The sequence below is a fragment of the Pristiophorus japonicus genome, chromosome 9 (assembly GCF_044704955.1).
Source record: "Pristiophorus japonicus isolate sPriJap1 chromosome 9, sPriJap1.hap1, whole genome shotgun sequence".
Lineage (NCBI taxonomy): Eukaryota > Metazoa > Chordata > Chondrichthyes > Pristiophoridae > Pristiophorus > Pristiophorus japonicus.
Genome location: NC_091985.1, coordinates 148299923 through 148317862, shown reverse-complemented (window position 1 = coordinate 148317862; position 17940 = coordinate 148299923). Strand labels below are relative to the sequence as shown.

The following is a 17940-nucleotide window of genomic DNA, read 5'->3' as shown; positions in this document are numbered from 1 at the left end:
AAACTGCACGCAGTACTCCAGGTGCAGCCTCAATAATGCCCTGTACAGTTGCAGCAGGACCTCCCTGCTTTTGTACTCCATCCCTCTCGCAATGAAGGCCAACATTCCACTCGCCTTCCTGATTACCTGCTGCACCTGCAAACTAACTTTTTGGGATTCATACACACAAGGACTCTAAAAGAGTTTCATACACAAGGACCCCCAGGTCCCTCTGCACTGCAGCATGTTGTAATTTCTCCCCATTCAAATAATATTCCCTTTTACTGTTTTTTTTTTTTCCCAAGCTGGATGACCTCACATTTTCCGACATTGTATTCCATCTGCCAAACCTTAGCCCATTTGCTTAATCTATCTAAATCTCTTTGCAGCCTCTCTGTGTCCTTTACACAATCTGCTTTCCCACTAATCTTTGTGTCATTGCAAATTTTGTTACACTACACTCCGTCCCCTCTTCCAGGTCATCTATGTATATTGTAAACAGTTGTGGTCCAAGCACCGATCCCTGTGGCACACCACTAACCACCGATTTCCAACCAGAAAAGGACCCATTTATCCCGACTCTCTGCTTACTGTTAGCCAGCCAATTCTCGATCCATGCTAATACATTTCCTCTGACTCTGCGTGCCTTTAACTTCTGAAGTAACCTTTTGTGTGGCACCTTATCGAATGCCTTTTGAAAATTTAAATACACCACATCCATCGGTACACCTCTATCCACCATGCTTGTTATATCCTCAAAGAATTCCAGTAAATTAGTTGAACATAATTTCCCCTTCATGAATCCATGTTGCGTCTGCTTGATTGCACTATTCCTATCTAGATGTCCCGCTATCTCTTCCTTAATGATAGCTTCAAGCATTTTCCCCACTACAGATGTTAAACTAACCAGCCTATATTTACCCGCCTTTTGTCTGCCCCCTTTTTTAAACCGAGGTGTTACATTAGCTGCTTTCCAATCCGCTGGTACCTCCCCAGAGTCCAGAGAATTTTGGTAGATTATAACGAATGCATCTGCTATAACTTCCACCATCTCTTTTAATACCCTGGGATGCATTTCATCAGGACCAGGAGACTTGTCTACCTTCAGTCCCATTAGCCTGTCCGGCACTAATCCCCTAGTGATAGTGATTGTCTCAAGGTCCTCCCTTCCCAGCAATTTTTGGCATGCTTTTTTTGTGTCTTCCACTGTGAAGACCGAAGCAAAATAATTGTTTAAGGTCTCAGCCATTTCCACATTTCCCATTATTAAATCCCCCTTTTCATCATCTAAGGGACCAACATTTACTTTAGTCACTCTTTTCCGTTTTATATATCGGTAAAAGCTTTTACTATCTGTTTTTATGTTTTGCGCAAGTTTACTTTCGTAATCTATCTTTCCTTTCTTTATCACTTTCTTAGTCATTCTTTGCTGTTGTTTAAAATTTTCCCAATCTTCTAGTTTCCCACTAACCTTGGCCACCTTATACGCATTGGTTTTTAATTTGATACTCTCCCTTATTTCCTTGGTTATCCACGGCTGATTATCCCTTCTCTTACCGCCCTTCTTTTTCACTGGAATATATTTTTGTTGAGCACTATGAAAGAGCTCCTTAAAAGTCCTCCACTGTTCCTCAATTGTGCCACCGTTTAGTCTGTGTTTCCAGTCTATTTTAGCCAACTCTGCCCTCATCTCACTGTAGTCCCCTTTGTTTAAGCATAGTACGCTCGTTTGAGACACTACTTCCTCACCCTCAATCTGTATTGCAAATTCAACCATACTGTGATCACTCATTCCGAGAGGATCTTTTACTAGGAGATCGTTTATTATTCCTGTCTCATTACACAGGACCAGATCTAAGATCGCTTTCTCCCTTGTAGGTTCTGTAACTGTCGAAATCTCGACCTCAGAAAAGAATGACTCCGACACTTACAGCTCCGATGGAAGTTTCCCTTTTAATTTACTTGCTCGCAAGGGGTAGGTTTCACTCAGTCAAGGGCAAAATGAAACCTCCGCAATGGTACAGCTTCACAAGATATTTATACAGTAAAACCCAAGTTCTGGCCTCTCCCTGTGTATTGCTCTGTCTCACAGTCAGTGAATACAGATAACGAGTTAATTACTATATCCTGGTACTGAAATGGTGTCAAGATATTTCCTTTTGTCAGGGTTATCAGAAAGCCAAACGGCCATTACTCCATGAGTCATAGGTAATGGGCTATCACCTGTCTTGTATTGTATCAGGATTATCCAATTTCCTGGTCAGTTTACCTGTTTGCTTCAAATGGATGAGGTAAAGGAGAAGAGATAATGGCTAGAAGATAAGGGTGGGGTGACATGGAACTCCTGTAGTGTAGACAATAGGAGAGCACCATGGGGGTTACTTGTCTCAGCATGACTTGTCTCCTAGCTGTCTGATAACCATCAGCCATCTAACAGCAGGTTTAGCTGTTTAAAATAAGCTGGCTGCTAAAATGCAGAAAGTTCTGGAAGGGCCAGGACTCCATTTTAATCAAAAGGCACACAAATACCGTTTGGTATCAGCTTAGATAAAAATACATTTCCACATTCCCCCATTTTGTCCTTCACAAGGACAACTCAATCCATTCTGATCCTGTACAGTCTCTCCATTTCCATTTCTACACAAGAGCCTTCAGCAGTTGTTGCTACCATAACTCTAGCTGTGGTCTCGGTAGGTAACATAGTTTCTCCAACCCTGGCACAGCAACACTTAATGACGACAAATAATAGATACAGGGCGAAGACTATCAGCAGGAGAAACAATCCGTATGCATTCTATGAATTCCTCCTCAAGGGTACCCCGTGCGATTTGATTTGACCAATCGATATGTAGGTTAAAATCCCCAATGATTACTGCCGTTCCTTTTTCACATGCCTCCATTATTCCCTTGATTATTGCCCGCCCCACCGTGAAGTTATTATTTGGGGACCTATAAACTATGCCCACCAGTGACTTTTTCCCCTTGCTATCTCTAATCTCCACCCACAATGATTCAACATTTTGTTCATTAGAGCCAATATCATCTCTCACAACTGCCCTGATATCATCCTTTTTAACAGAACTACCCCACCTCCTTTCCCTTCTTGTCTATCCTTCCAAATTGTCAAATATCCCTCTATGTTTAATTCCCAGTCTTGGCCACTCTGCAACCACATTTCTGTAATGGCCACCAAATCATACCCATTTGTAATGATTTGTGCCGTCAACTCATTTACTTTATTTCAAATGCTGCGTGCGTTTAGGTAGAGTGTTTTAATACTAGTTTTTAAACCATGATTTTTAGTTTTGACCCCTCCTGCAGCCCCTTTATATTCATACATATTGTCCCTTCCTATCACCTTGTGGTTTACACTTACCCCAGTGCTACTCTGCTCTGTTGCCTCCTGCCTTTCGCATTCTTTCTTGGGGTCCTGTTCATCTGAGCCCTCACCCACTCTAACTAGCTCAGAGCCCTCTCCTGGGTTCCGAATACTCCTCGCATTGAGGCACCGAGCTTTCATGCTTGCCTTTCTATTACACTTTGACACTTTAGAATTTTGCTGTACAGTGGACCTTTTTGCTTTTTGCCTTGAGAGATGCATGTTGGCCAGGACACCGCTGATAACGCCTCTGTTCTTCTTTGAAATAGTGCCATGGGATCTTTTGTGTCCACCTGAGGGGGCAGACGGGGCCCCGGTTTAACGTCTCATCTGAAAGACGGCAGCTCTGACAGTGCAGCACTCCTCAGTACTGCACTGGAGTGTCAGCTTAGATTTTGAGAAGTCTTTGGAGTGGGACTTGAACCCACAACCTTCTGACTCAGAGGCAAGAGTGCTACCAACTGAGCCATAGATGGCACATAAAGGTTCTGATGACTTGTAAGTTTTCAGTATCATCAGAACCTTGGGACTGAATGTGTCTCATCACCATCGTTGCTTACAACAGAGACGTGTAATAGTCTTGATCTTTAAAGTTTTTATTTTCTGCATGTGTAGCAATGCAACTTTTATTGATTTAAATATTGGTGAGTATGTGATTGATGTTACATAATTTTGATTGATCACACTCTGCCTCACTACCCCCGGCTCCCCTTGCTCTGTAACCTTCAAGTAAAATAATGTTTCTGGTTTTGCCTTGCATATTTTCCGAAAAGTGGTTCTAAAGTTAATATAAAACATCCATTGCAACTCTCGATGTTCCTCCAGTTGTTTAAAGGATGGTTACTTTCCCTTTAGGTCAATGATGATGATATGCTGGAGGTCAAGAAGCTGGCAGAAGAGGTGAGTTTTCCTGTACAGTTCAAAATGTAAATATTGGTACCCGAGTGGTCGGTGTTAATCATTTACACATTTTTCACTTGGCTTAATTTTAATTTTACCTGATCTCTCCTCATCTCTGGGAGTTAATCAATTATCTAATCAATATAGCTCAATCATAGAATCATTCATGGACTCAGCTCCACTTCCCCGCCCGCTCCCCATAACCCCTTATCCCCTTATCGTTTAAGAACTGTCTATTTCTGTCTTAAATTTATTTAATGTCCCAGCTTCCACAGCTCTCTGAGGCTGTGAATTCCACAGATTTACAACCCTCAGAGAAGAAATTTCTCCTCATCTCAGTTCTAAATGGGCGGCCCCTTATTCTAAGATCATGCCCTCTAGTTCTAATCTCCCCCACCAGTGGAAACATGCTCTCTGCATCTACCTTGTCAAGCCCCCCCATAATCTTACACGTTTCGATAAAATCACCCCTCATTCTTCTGAATTCCAATCCCAATCTACTCAACCTTTCCTCATGTCAACCCCCTCCTCTCCGGAATCAACCTAGTGAATCTTCTCTGAACTGCCTCCATAGCAAGCATATCCTTTTGGAAATATGGAAACCAAAACTGCAAGCAGTATTCCAGGTGTGGCCTCACCAATATCCTATACAGCTGTAACAAGACTTCCCTGCTTATATACTCTATCCCCTTTGCAATAAAGGCCAAAATTCCATTGGCCTTCCTGATCACTTGCTGTATCTGCATACTATCCTTCTGAGTTTCATGCACAAGTACCCCCCAGGTCCCGCTGTACTGCAGCACTTTGCAATCTTTCTCCATTTAAATAATAACTTGCTCTTTGATTTTTTTTCTGCCAAAGTGCATGACCTCACACTTTTCAACATTATACTCCATCTGACAAATTTTTGCCCACTCACTTCGCCTGTCTCGGTCCTTTCGCAGCCTTTTTATGTCCTCCTCACACACTGCTTTTCCTCCCACCTTTGTATCGTCATCAAATTTGGCTATGTTACACTCAGTCCCTTCTTCCAAGTCGTTAATATAGATTGTAAATAGTTGGGGGCCCAGCACTGATCCCTGCGGCACCCCACTCGTTACTGATTGCCAACCAGAGAATGAACCATTTATCCTGACTCTGTTTTCTGTTTGTTAGCCAATCTTCTATCCACGCTAATATATTACCCCAACTCCGTGAACTTTTATCTTGTGCAGTAAGCTTTTGTGTAGCACAGCACAGAAGGAGGCCATTCGGTTAAAGAACTGTGCAGTAATCCCACTCCCTGTTCTTTCCCCATAGCCGTGCAAATTTTTCCCTTTCAAGTATTATCCACTTCCCTGTGGCTAAAGTGGACTGGGAAAATAGATTAAAGGATAAGATGGTAGATAAGCAATGGCAGACATTTAAGGAGATATTTCATAACTCAGCAAAGATATATTCCAGTGAGAAAGAAAAACTCCCACGAGAAGGATGAACCATCCGTGGCTAAGGAAGTAAAGGATGGTACTAAACTGAAAACAAAGGCGGTCAATGTTGCGAAGATTAGAGGTAGGCCAGACAATTGGGTAATTTTTAGAAACCAGCAAAGGATGACTTTTTAAAAAAAAAAATAGAGAGAAAAGATAGTTTGAGAGTAAACTAGCAAGGTATATAAAAACAGACAGTAAGAGTTTCTATAGGTATATAAAAAGGAAGAGAGTAGCTAAAATAAACGTTGGTCCCTTAGAGGATGAGACTGGGGAATTAATAATGGGGTACGGGGAAATGGCAGAGACTTTGAACAAATATTTTGTATTGGTCTTCATGGTAGAAGACACTAAAAGCATCCCAATAATAGATAATCAAGAGGCAATAGGGAGGGGGGGAACTTAAAACAATCACAATCACTAGGGGAAAAAGTACTAGACAAACGAATGGGATTCAAGGTAGACAAGTCCCCTGGATCTGATGGCCTGCATCCTAAGGTCTTAAAAGAAGTGGCTGTCGAGATACTGGTTGTAATGTATCAAAATTCCCTGGATTCTGGAGAGGTCCTTGCGGATTGGAAAACTGCAAATGTAGCGCCCCTATTTAAGAAAGGAGGGAGACAGAAAGCAGGAAACTATAGACCAGTTAGCCTAACATCTGTCGTTGAGGAAATGCTGGAGTCCATTATTAAGGAAACAATGGTGGGACATTTGGAAAAGTATAATTCAATCAAGCAGAGTCAACATAGTTTTATGAAAGGGAAATCATGTTTGACAAATTTGCTGGAGTTCTTTGAGGATGTAATGAGCAGGGTGGATAAGGGAGAACCAGTGGATGTGGTGTATTTGGATTTCCAGAAGGCATTCAATAAGGTGCCATATAAAAGGTTGCTGCACAAGATAAAAGCTCACAGTGTTTGGGGGTAATATATTAGCGTGGATAGAGGATTGGCTAACTAACAGAGAGTCGGGATAAATGGGTCATTTTCCAGTTGGTAAACTGTAACTAGTTGGGTACCACAGGGATCAGTGCTGGGACCTCAACTATTTACAATCTATTAATGACTTTGATGAAGGGACCGAGTGTAATGTTGCCAAATTTGCTGATGATACAAAGAAAGCAAGCTGTGAGGAGGACTCAAAGAATACAGATAGGCTAAGTGAGTGGGCAAAAATTTGGCAGATGTGGGAAAATGTGAGGTTATCCACTTTGGTAGGAATTATAAAAAAGCGAATTATTATTTAAATGGCGAGAGATATATGAAGAAAGACTGGATCGACTAGGCTTTATTCACTGGAATTTAGATGATGAATGAGAGGAGATCTCATGGAAACATATAAAATTCTGATGGGACTGGACAGGTTAGATGCAGGAAGAATGTTCCCGATGTTGGGGAAGTCCAGAACCAGGGGTCATAGTCCAAGGATAAGGGGTGAGCCATTTAGGACCGAGATGAGGAGAAACTTCTTCACTCAGAGAATTGTGAACCTGTAGAATTCTCTACCACAGAAAATTGTTGAGGCCAGTTCGTTAGATATATTCAAAAGGGAGTTAGATGTGGCCCTTACGGCTAAAGGGATCAAGGGGTATGGAGAGAAAGCAGGAATGGGGTACTGAAGTTGCATGATTAGCCATGATCATATTGAATGGTGGTGCAGGCTCGAAGGGCCGAATGGCCTGCTCCTGCACCTATTGTCTATGTTTCTATGTAAACCCTTTGTCCTCCTTTGCTGAATTCTAAGTTTCTCCCAGTCTTCAGGTTTGCTGCTTTTTCTGGCCAATTTAGATGCCTCTTCCTTGGATTTAACACTATCCCTAATTTCCCTTGTTAGCCACGGTTGAGCCACCTTCCCCGTTTTATTTTTACGCCAGACAGGGATGTACAATTGTTGAAGTTCATCCATGTGATCTTTAAATGTTTGCCATTGCCTATCCACCGTCAACCCTTTAAGTATCACTCGTCAGTCTATTCTAGCCAATTCACATCTCATACCATCGAAGCCAAGATCAGATCTGCCATGATCTTATTGAATGGCGGAGCAGGCTCGAAGGGCCAAGTGGTCTACTCTTGCTCTTATTTCTTATGTTCTTACTATTGAATCTCTTTCCACCGCCCTTTCAGACAGTACATTCCAGATCATCATAAGTCGCTGAGTTAAAAATACTTTTCCTCGTCGTCCTGGTTCTTTTGCACCTTGGAATTCTGACAATTTTCTGTTCTGACCTCCCTTTTGAATGAAACAATTTCAATCTCCTGTGGCTAAAAATATCTTTCTCTTTCGCTAAATTTAACTGTGCCCCGTGGTTCTCCTAACCGTTGAAAAATTTGAATTAATCGACTCCCAACTTCGTCCCTGACTGAAATCACAGTTTGTGACCTCTGTGTGTGCCTCAACCACTGGGCTCTCCCTTGGTGAAAATGGGGCTCTTTATTTCTTTATCCGAGCCCAAGGCCCTTGTAGCGGCAGTCAGAGCTCCTCGCTCCGCTGGCACCCGCCCCTCAGCAGACAACCACTTCTCCACCCAAGTACAGAGATCTTGCTGGAGGATTCGTCACTAGACCTTGTGGAGTATTTTGCACGGATTCAAGTGCCTCATGTGGACGATCCTGCTCTGGGCGCAATGTCCCTTTTAATAAGTGCTAAAAGTGGCACAAGTTGCTCGGGGATGCTGGATTTGGTGTCTGTACTTCCAGGTTTACAGAACCCACCGAGGGACATTGGGCAAAATATCTCCTTCAAGCATTCCTTGGATTGCAGTATATGGTGGTTTTGAAGTTGAGTGCCCATCTGTGTATCAGCAACTGAATAGAGGGGCAAGGCATAACGCAGACATGATTGTACTTGCCATGAGTGGGGAGTTTTCTGGCTTCACCCTCCCCTACTCCCTCATTACTAATGCCTTGGCAGTTCCCTCCATTGGAAACCTGTTCTGCTCTGCTTTTATTATCCAACGCCCTGACCTGCCAGCAGAATTTTTAAAACTACTTTGCAGGGATATCAGTTTTGATTTCCAGAGTTTATAAAGGGAACTCAAATTCTCAAACTGCTGCATGGGATTTGAACCTGTGTTCTCTGAACTAGTCCAGTCACCTAACCACTACACCACGAATATGTAGTCTCGAGATTTTGCAAGTTTAGGCAGCCGTATCTTTCATGACCTCCGAACGTCCCAAAGCACTTCACAGCCAATTAACTACATTTGTAGTGTAGTCACTCTTGTAATGTCAGAAACGCAGCAGCCAATTGGTGCACAGCAAGCTCCCACAGACAGCAATGAGATAAATAACCAGAACCAGAGCGGTTTAGATGGGGAGTTCCAGGAAGTGGTTCTGAGGCTGCTGAAGTGATGGGGTGAAGGATGGGCTGGTGCAGCAGGGTTGGAGTTAAAGGAACAGAGTGTATTGGGGGGGGGGGGGGGGGGAAAGAGAGAGAATGTAGGGCTGGGAGTGTTAGCAGAAATGGGGCAAGGCCATGGAGTGATTGGCTGATGAGAATTCATTCAGTTCCAAAGGGCCGAGGGACTTTCTTTCCGTTAAAAGGAGCTTTATAAATATATGTTAATGTGCTTATTGCTACTGTGTGTGCTACTGTTAAATATAAAAACATAGAATTTACACCATGGAATCAGGCCCTTCGGCCCACCCAGTCCATGTTGGCATTTACCCTCCACGCGAGCAAGTTATCGGAATCACATTTATCCACCCTGTTTGCATATCCCTTCGTCCCCCTTTACTTCATCCACCTATCCAATCTAATCTTGATTGCTGACCTAGTTTCTGCCTCAAAATCTTAATACTAAAAGTGAATTCCACAGCCTCAAAACCTAGGGTGTGAAGATGTTTCTCCTGCCCTCTGTTCTAAATTTTACATTTAATCTTGTATCTACGTCCCCTCATTCTTCATCTTCACCTACTGGAAACAGTCTGCTTCAATCTACCCTGTCCCATCCTTTCATACTTTTAACTTCCGTCATAGCGCCCTGTAAACTGCATTGTTCTAATGAAAAAGGACCCAAATTTACAAGTCTCCGTGCTGTGTCGATGCTAAAAATAAATAGGTCAACATCTGTGTAAAAGTAGCCCACAAGAGGATGTGGTGCTAGTGTGTTGGCCGTTTGTATGTGAACCTTGCTGGCCGGAAGTTCTACCTACCATGTACCATGGGCTGCAACAGGGGGGGGGGGATTTCAATCTAGACTTGCATATTCACTAGCCACTAGATGGCATGAACGGATTGGAAATCATGGGACTTGGTGAGTTGCAAGTGACCATAATACAATTTAAGATCATTTGGAAATCGGTGCTGGGACAGAAGTGTCTGATTTTTGGGGAAGGCAAACTTTAAAAACAGAAACATAGAAAATAGGTGCAGGAGTAGGCCATTCAGCCCTTCTTGCCTGCACCACCATTCAATGAGTTCATGGCTGAACATGCAACTTCAGTACCCCATTCCTGCTTTCTCGCCATACCCCTTGATCCCCCTAGTAGTAAGAACTTCATCTAACTCCTTTTTGAATATATTTAGTGAATTGGCCTCAACAACTTTCTGTGGTAGAGAATTCCACAGGTTCACCACTCTCTGGGTGAAGAAGTTTCTCCTCATCTCGGTCCTAAATGGCTTACTCCTTATCCTTAGACTGTGACCCCTGGTTCTGGACTTCCCCAACATTGGGAACATTCTTCCTGCATCTAACCTGTCTAAACCCGTTAGAATTTTAAACGTTTCTATGAGGTCCCCTCTCATTCTTCTGAACTCCAGTGAATACAAGCCCAGTTGATCCACTCTTTCTTGATAGGTCAGTCCCGCCATCCCGGGAATCAGTCTGGTGAAACTTCGTTGCACTCCCTCAATAGCAAGAATGTCCTTCCTCAGGTTAGGAGATGAAAACTGTACACAATACTCCAGGTGTGGCCTCACCAAGGCCCTGTACAACTGTAGCAACACCTCCCTGCCCCTGTACTCAAATTCCCTCGCTATGAAGGCCAACATGCCATTTGCTTTCTTAACCGCCTGCTGTACCTGCATGCCAACCTTCAATGACTGATGTACCATGACACCCAGGTCTCGTTGCACCTCCCCTTTTCCTAATCTGTCACCATTCAGATAATAGTCTGTCTCTCTGTTTTTACCACCAAAGTGGATAACCTCACATTTATCCACATTATACTTCATCTGCCATGCATTTGCCCACTCACCTAACCTATCCAAGTCGCTCTGCAACTTTGGTGGGAAGCGAGAAATAAAACTCAGGCGTTGCGCTGGGACAGAATAATCAGGTCAGTGGTTGGGAAAGAATGGAAAACCTATAAAATCATAACATTAATATGCAAGACAAGTGTATAATGAAGAGAAACCAGTCCATGAGCAATCTCCAAAATGAGTGAGTGAGAAATTACAATGGAGCCAAGGCAGAAAACATCCTATATAAAAGGGAAACCGGATTCACGAAGAAAAGCAGGAAAATGTTGAGACAAGATAAAGGTCTTGGGATCAGTGTTCCCTTTCATTTTATTTTGGGTGCGTGGCCCTTTTAATGGGCTGAGCGGCCCATTCAAATTCCCTAAAGCCGGCAAGCGACCTGCGTGGGAGCTCCAGACAGTTGTGCAACCGTGCAGCTTAAAGGGAATATTGCTTGAGATGCAATGAGGATATATTGGCCTTGATAGGGGTACAATGCAGGTTCACCTGAATGATACTGGGGCTTAGAGGGTTAAATTATGAGGGCAAGTTGTATAAGCTTGGGTTGTATTCTCTTGAGTTTAGAAGGTTGTGGGCTGATCTGATTGAGGTGTTTAAAATAGTTTCTCTCCATCTACCCCATTTCCTCTGGTGGGGGAATCAAGAACAAGAGGGAATAATCTTAAAATTAGAGCCAGGCCTTCAGAAGTGAAATCAGGAAGCACTTTTTCTCTCGATGCATATTGGAAATCTGGGACACGCTCCTCCAAAAAGCTGTTGAAACTTTGGGGCAATTGGAGCTTTCAAGACTGAACTAGATTTTTGTTGGTATAGGTATCCAGGGATATTGAGCCAAGGTGAGAAAATGGAGTAAAGGTGCAGATCAGCCATGATCTTAGTGAATGAATCTTATTGAATGGCAGAACAGTCTCAAGGGGCTGAATGGCCTCTTCCTGTTCCTGTGTGCCTATAACTTTGGTCAACGTGTTTTAAAAGAGTCAAAGATACGGCGAAGAGCAACAAGTGTAAAGTAGATGAATGGTTGGGAAAGCTGTATACAGGGAAGAAAGACTTGCATTTCTATAGCGCCTTTCAGAACCTCAATGTCCCAAAGTGTTTTACAGCCAGTGGAAGTACTTTTTGAAATGAGCCATGGTTGTAATGTAGGAAATGCGACAACTAAGCACAGCAAGCTCCCACAAACAGCAAATGAGATAATAACCAGATAATTATTTTAGTGATATTTGTTGAGGGATAAGTATTGGTTAGGATACTGGGGATAACTCCCCTGCTCTTCTTTGAAATAGTGCCATAGGATTTTTTATGTCCACCCGAGAGGGCAGATGGGGCCTCGGTTTAACGTTTCATCCAAAAGACAGCACCGTCGACAGTGCAGCATTCCTTCAGTATTGCACTTTATTTTATGCTCAAGTCTTGAGTGGGGCTCGAACCCACAACTTTCTGACCACAGGCAAGAGTTCTAATACTGAGCCACCGTTTGCATTTGGCCTAAAACTAAGGGGATAACTTGGAAAAAAATCTATACTCAAAGTACGATGTTAAAGGCGTTCTATAAATGCTTGTTGTTTATTTGATGAATGTTCTAATGTCTTTAAGATCTCTCGTATCTTTTCCTTAGGTTGGGCTACATGTTGTTCATATCTGTCTGCCAGAAGGAACTGCTACAGAGGAGGTAACTGAGTTTTCTGATAATCCTTGTTTTTATGTGCTGATTTAAACAAACTTAAACTTTTTAGCACAAAAGCAAAATACTGCGGATGCTGGAATCTGGAATAAAAACAGAAAATGCTGGAAATCTCAACGGGTCAAGCGGCATCTGTGGCGAGAAAGCAGAGTTAACATTTCAGGTTGTCGACCCTTTGTCGGAACTGGAGAGTGTTCGGAAAAAACACATTCTTAAGAAGCGCTGAAAGGGGAGGGGAAGAAAGAACAAAAGGGAAGGTCTGTGATAGGGTGGAAGGCAGGAGAGATTAGAGAGACAAAAGGGATGATGGGCCGAATTGAAATGGTAATGCCAGGAGTTAGAAAAAGGTTAGTCAAGATGGGGTGTGAATGGCGGAATAATGACCAGCTGCCATTAGAGATGAGGAGAAAAAAATGAAACCGGCTCGGGGGTGGGAAAGGGAACCAAAGATGGGCTGCAGTTATGCTCTGAAATATTTGAACTCGATGTTGAGTCCAGAAGGCTGTAAAATGCCTAAGCGAAAGATGAGGTGCTGTTCCTCGCGCTTGCATTGAGCTTCACTGGAACACTGTAGGAGACTTAGGATGGAGAGGTCAGAGTGGGAGTGGGAGAGGGGAATTAAAGTGACAGGCGACCACAAGCTCAGGGTCAAACTTGCGGACTGAACGGAAGTGTTCCGCAAAGCGGTCACCCAATCTGGGCTTAGTCCCCCCCCTAATGTAGAGGAGACCACATCGTGAGCAGCGAATACAGTATACTAAATTGAAAGAAGTACAAGTAAATCACTGTTTCACCTGGAAGGAGTATTTGGGGCCCTGAATAGTGGGAAGGGAGGAGGTAAAAGGGCAGGTGTTTCATCTCTTGCGCTTGCACGGTAAGGTGCCATGGGAAGGGGAGGGGGTGCTGGGGGTGACTGCGGAATGGACCAGGGTGTCACGGAGAGAGCGGTCCCTTCGGAATGCGGGAAGGGGAGGGGAAGATGTGAATGGTTGTGGGAATCACGCTGGAGGTGGCGGAAATGGCGGACGGAGCATGATCCGTTGAACGTGGAAGCTGGTGGGGTGAAAGGGGAACCCTGTCGTGGTTCTGAGGGGAAGGGGTGAGAGTAGAGGTGTGGGAAATGGACAGGGTCGAGGGCCATGTTAACCATGACGGAGGGGAATCCTCTGTTGAAAAAGGAAGACTGGTTCAGTCCTTTCTGATCGTTGTAACCTCTCCGTTCTGGCATCATCTTTGTAAATCTTTTTTGTGCTTTCTCCAGTGACTCTATATCCCTTTTATAATAATGGAGACCAGAACCATGCACAGTACTGCCCAGTGTGGGCTAACTAAGGTTCGATATAAGTTTAACATAACTTCTCTACTTTGTAAAGTCGCTTTTTGAATTGGAGATTACCCACTCTAAACGTTTTAGAAACTCATAGATGCGACCAATGTTCCCTCTAATTTGTTTTTTGGCCTGTGCGGCCCCTTGAACGGACTGTGCGCTTTTTCTATTTAAAATCCGGCTCACCAGCTGTGCGGGACCTGCAGAGCGCTGCAATGCTTAAATGGAACATTGGACTCGACCATTCCAATGCTCTCTTGGCTGGTATCCCACCTTCCACCCTGCATAAAATTAAGCTCATTCAAAACTCTCTTGTCTGTATCCAAACTTGCTCCAAGTCTCGTTCACCCATCACCCCTGTGCTCGCTGACCTACATTGGCTCCCGGTCTGGCAATGCCTCAATTTAAAAAAAATAAATAAAAACAATTCTCAACCTCTTGTTCAAATCCCTCAATGGCCTCGTCCCTCCCTATCTCCATAACCTCCTACAGCCCTCCAACCTTCCAATTCTGTGTTACTCCAACTGTCCTTTTGGGCACCCCCATTTCCTTTGCCCCACCATTGGCAAAATGTACCTTCAGTTGCCCAGGCCCTAAGCTCTGAAATTCCCTCCTTAAACCTTTCTGTTTCCTTTAAGGCGCTCCTGAAAATCTAATTCTTTGACCCAGCTTTTGCCCACCTGCCCCAATGTATCCTTGTGTGGCTTGGTGTCAGATATGGCCTGATAAATCTGCTGTGAAGTGCCTTGGGATGTTTTGCGATGCTAAATACACTATATAAATGCAAGTTGTAATGATATACTTTCTTTGGTTCAGGTTGTAGAAGAGATCACAAAGCTAAACGAAGACCCCAAGATCCGTGGCTTGGTTCTTCCCCGCGGTCTTGCCGTGAGCGACGCAGCGATAAACGCCATGGTTCCTGAGAAGGATGTCGATGGGTAAGTGTTCTCTCTCCTTCAGCAGACAAGCCTTCTCCACTCGCATGCGCTGGTGTCAAGCGAGACCATATCTCTTGCTGTGAAGGGGCAAGGCCACCGAGGAAGTGGGGAGCAGAATTTAAATGTAAGTGTGGTTAAATTAGAACGTGAGGCCTAGCTGGCTGTGTGCATGGCTGACAATGGTGGGCGAAGGGAGTGGGGACTGGGCAAGCGGCCGGAATTAGAGGAACGTAGATACCTGAGGGTTGTAGGGCTGGAGGAGGTTAGAGAGATTGGGAGCAGTGAGGCCATGGAGGGATTTGAATACAAGGATGAGAATTTTAAAATCGAGGCATTGGTGGACCGAGAGCCAGTATAGGTCAGCACACACAGGAGTGATGGGTGAACAGGCCTTGGTGCGAGTTAGGATACAGGCAGCAGAGTTTTGGATCAGCTGAAGGTTACGGAGGATGGAAGGCTGGCAGCGGGAGCGTTGAGCGTAATGGGGTCTTGAGATAACGAAGGCTTGCAAGTTACCCTCATGAAAGTTCACAAACTCATAGTCAGGAGGGCAATGCCAACTTAAAAAAAAATTCATTCTCAGGATATGGTCAATGCTGTCAAGGCTGGCATATATTGCCCATCTCTAGTTGCACTGAGAAGATGGTGGTGTGCTACCATCTTGAACCACTACAGTTTGTGTCATGAAGATACTCCCACGGTGCTTTTGGGTCGGGATTTCCAGGATTTTGACTCCGTGGCGATAAACGAACAGAAACCGGGAGGTGGTGCTGTTCCCATGCACCTGCTGCCCTTGGCCTTCTAGGTGATCGAGGTCACAGTGGAGGGAGGTGCTGTCGAAGAAGCCTTGGCGAGTTGCTGCAGTGTGCATCCTGTAGCTGGTGGAGGGAGTGAATGTTTAAACTGGTGGACCGGCTTCTGATGAAGTCCTGGATGGTGTCAAGCTCTTGTGGTGTTACAGCTGCAACCATCCAGGCAAGTGGAGACTATTCCATCACACTCCTGACTTGTGCCTTGTAGATGGTGGAGAGGTTTTGGGGAGTCAGGAGGTGAGACACTCGCCACAGAATACCCAGCCTCTGACCTGCTCTTGTAACAACAGGATGTGGCTGGTCCAGTTGAGTTTCTGGTTTTGGTGACCTCCCTCCCACTACACCCCCGCTCACCCCCAGGATGTTAATGGTGGGGGATATGGAAACGCCACTGAATATCATGGGGAGGTGGTTAGACTCTCTCTCGTTGGATTATAGTAGTGGGTTCACTGTAGCAGCTAATTGCTAACAGATCTCTGGTTTGTAATTTATTTAAAAAAAAATAATTTGTTGATTTTTCCCCCCCCCCCACTCTTCAGAATCACCGACATGAATTTAGGAAGATTGGTCCGTGGGAATTTGAGTGAGTGCTTTATGCCCCCGGCAGCGAGTGCAGTGATGGAACTACTGCAGCAAGCAGGTGAGAACTGCAGGCCGAGTGTTGGGATCTTCCCACTCCTTAAACATGCTAGTGGTCTCTACATCATCCCAGCTTGCTTAACACTAGCACAAAACTGTTGCAAAGAATTCTGATTCAGCTTATTATCCAGTCTTGTGTCTCAGCGTTTTGAGTACTAACTGGTGACAGTTTTGTCACTGTGTGGGATTGAGGTGGAGTGCTCATTAGAACTAGCCTTTCCACTGCCACGTGGTTAAATCAGATTCTGGTTGTCCCGCATCATTGTGCCGCCTTCTAGCTTCTGTATAGAATCGAATCATGCAGCATAGCAGGAGGGTATTTGGCCCATTGCGCCTGTGAAAGGGCTATCCCACTCGCCCACTCTTTCCCCATAGTCCTGCAAATTTTTATTTTTCAAGTATGCAATTTGCATTTATATAGCATCTTTAACGTAGCAAAACTTTCCAAGGCACCTAACTGTAGTGTTATCAGACAAAATTTGAGAGAGATATTGGGGCAGGTGACCAGAAGGTTTTAAGGAGTGTCTTAAAGGAGGAGGGCGAGCTAGAGAAGTTGGGGGAAGGAGTTAAAAAGTTTGGAGCGAAGGCAGCTGAAGGCACAGCCGCCAATGGTGAAGTGATGAAAATTAGGGATGTGCAAGAGGCCGGAATTGGAGAAACGCAGAGATTGCAGATGGCTTTTTAAGCCCCAAGTTGGCTGCCGCGTTTCCCATATTATGACATTACAACAGTGACTACACTCCAAAAATACTTAATTGGCTGTAAAGCGTTTTGAGATGTCCAGTGGTCATGAAAGGCGCCATATAAATGCAAGTCTTTCTGTCTCGTGGAACCAAAGTTGAAAGAAAGAAAAACCTTGCATTTCTATTGTGCCTTTCACAACTTCCAGTATCCCGAAGCGCTTTACAGCCACTGTTGCAATGTAGGAGGCGCGGCAACAAATCTGGGCACATCAAGCTCCCACCAACACTACCTCTTGACAAATCTACTGTTGATACTTCAGAGTGCTCACTTACTGTGCTTTCTATTGCAATGCAGTCTTTGGTGCTCTGGTCTCTCACCCTGTTCCATTGGGCCCAAGTTTCGAGTCGCGCCTAGAACGGCGCAGTTCCGAACTGGATGCCAGTTTTTCGCGCCACAAAGTGCGCCAAAAAAAAATTCCGTATTCTCCACCTCCCTGCAGGTCCTCTGGCCCTCGGCGCAGCGCAGCAGGAGCTGTAAGGGGCGGAGCCTGGTCCCTGCGCCGAAAACAGTGGCGGGACCTCTGCACATGCGCGCAACAGTGGGCACGCAAGTGCATTAGCTCCAGGCGCCCAAAACTGTGGGAGGGGCCCGAAGCACGCAGACCCTAGCCCTGGCCGAATGACTCACTGGGGCTGCATGAATAAGGCTCATCCCATGGCCAGATCCTGCTTCCTCCCGACTCGACTCACCCCCGCCCCCCGGACCAGACCCGACACCTGCTCCACGCCCCCCACCCCCCCCCCCCACCCCCGAACCGACCTTCCTCCCACCACCCCCCCCCCCGACCCGACCCAACGCCACCTACCTGTAAATCTGGGGCCCGGCCCGTTCAGCCCATCTCCTCCTTTCCTCCCCCCCCCCTCCTTTCCT

At 44.9% G+C, this 17940-nt stretch overlaps 1 protein-coding gene across 1 annotated transcript in view; it reads left to right on the top strand.

Annotated features, from left to right (window-relative positions):
• mthfd1l (methylenetetrahydrofolate dehydrogenase (NADP+ dependent) 1 like) overlaps positions 1 to 17940 on the top strand; it is a 203964-nt gene that overhangs the window by 16745 nt on the left and 169279 nt on the right. Inside the window, exons 3-6 of the mRNA XM_070891004.1 lie at positions 4214 to 4258; positions 12545 to 12598; positions 14754 to 14875; positions 16227 to 16327. Of these exons, the coding sequence (XP_070747105.1) occupies positions 4214 to 4258; positions 12545 to 12598; positions 14754 to 14875; positions 16227 to 16327 (322 nt within the window). The remainder of the gene's footprint in view (positions 1 to 4213; positions 4259 to 12544; positions 12599 to 14753; positions 14876 to 16226; positions 16328 to 17940) is intronic.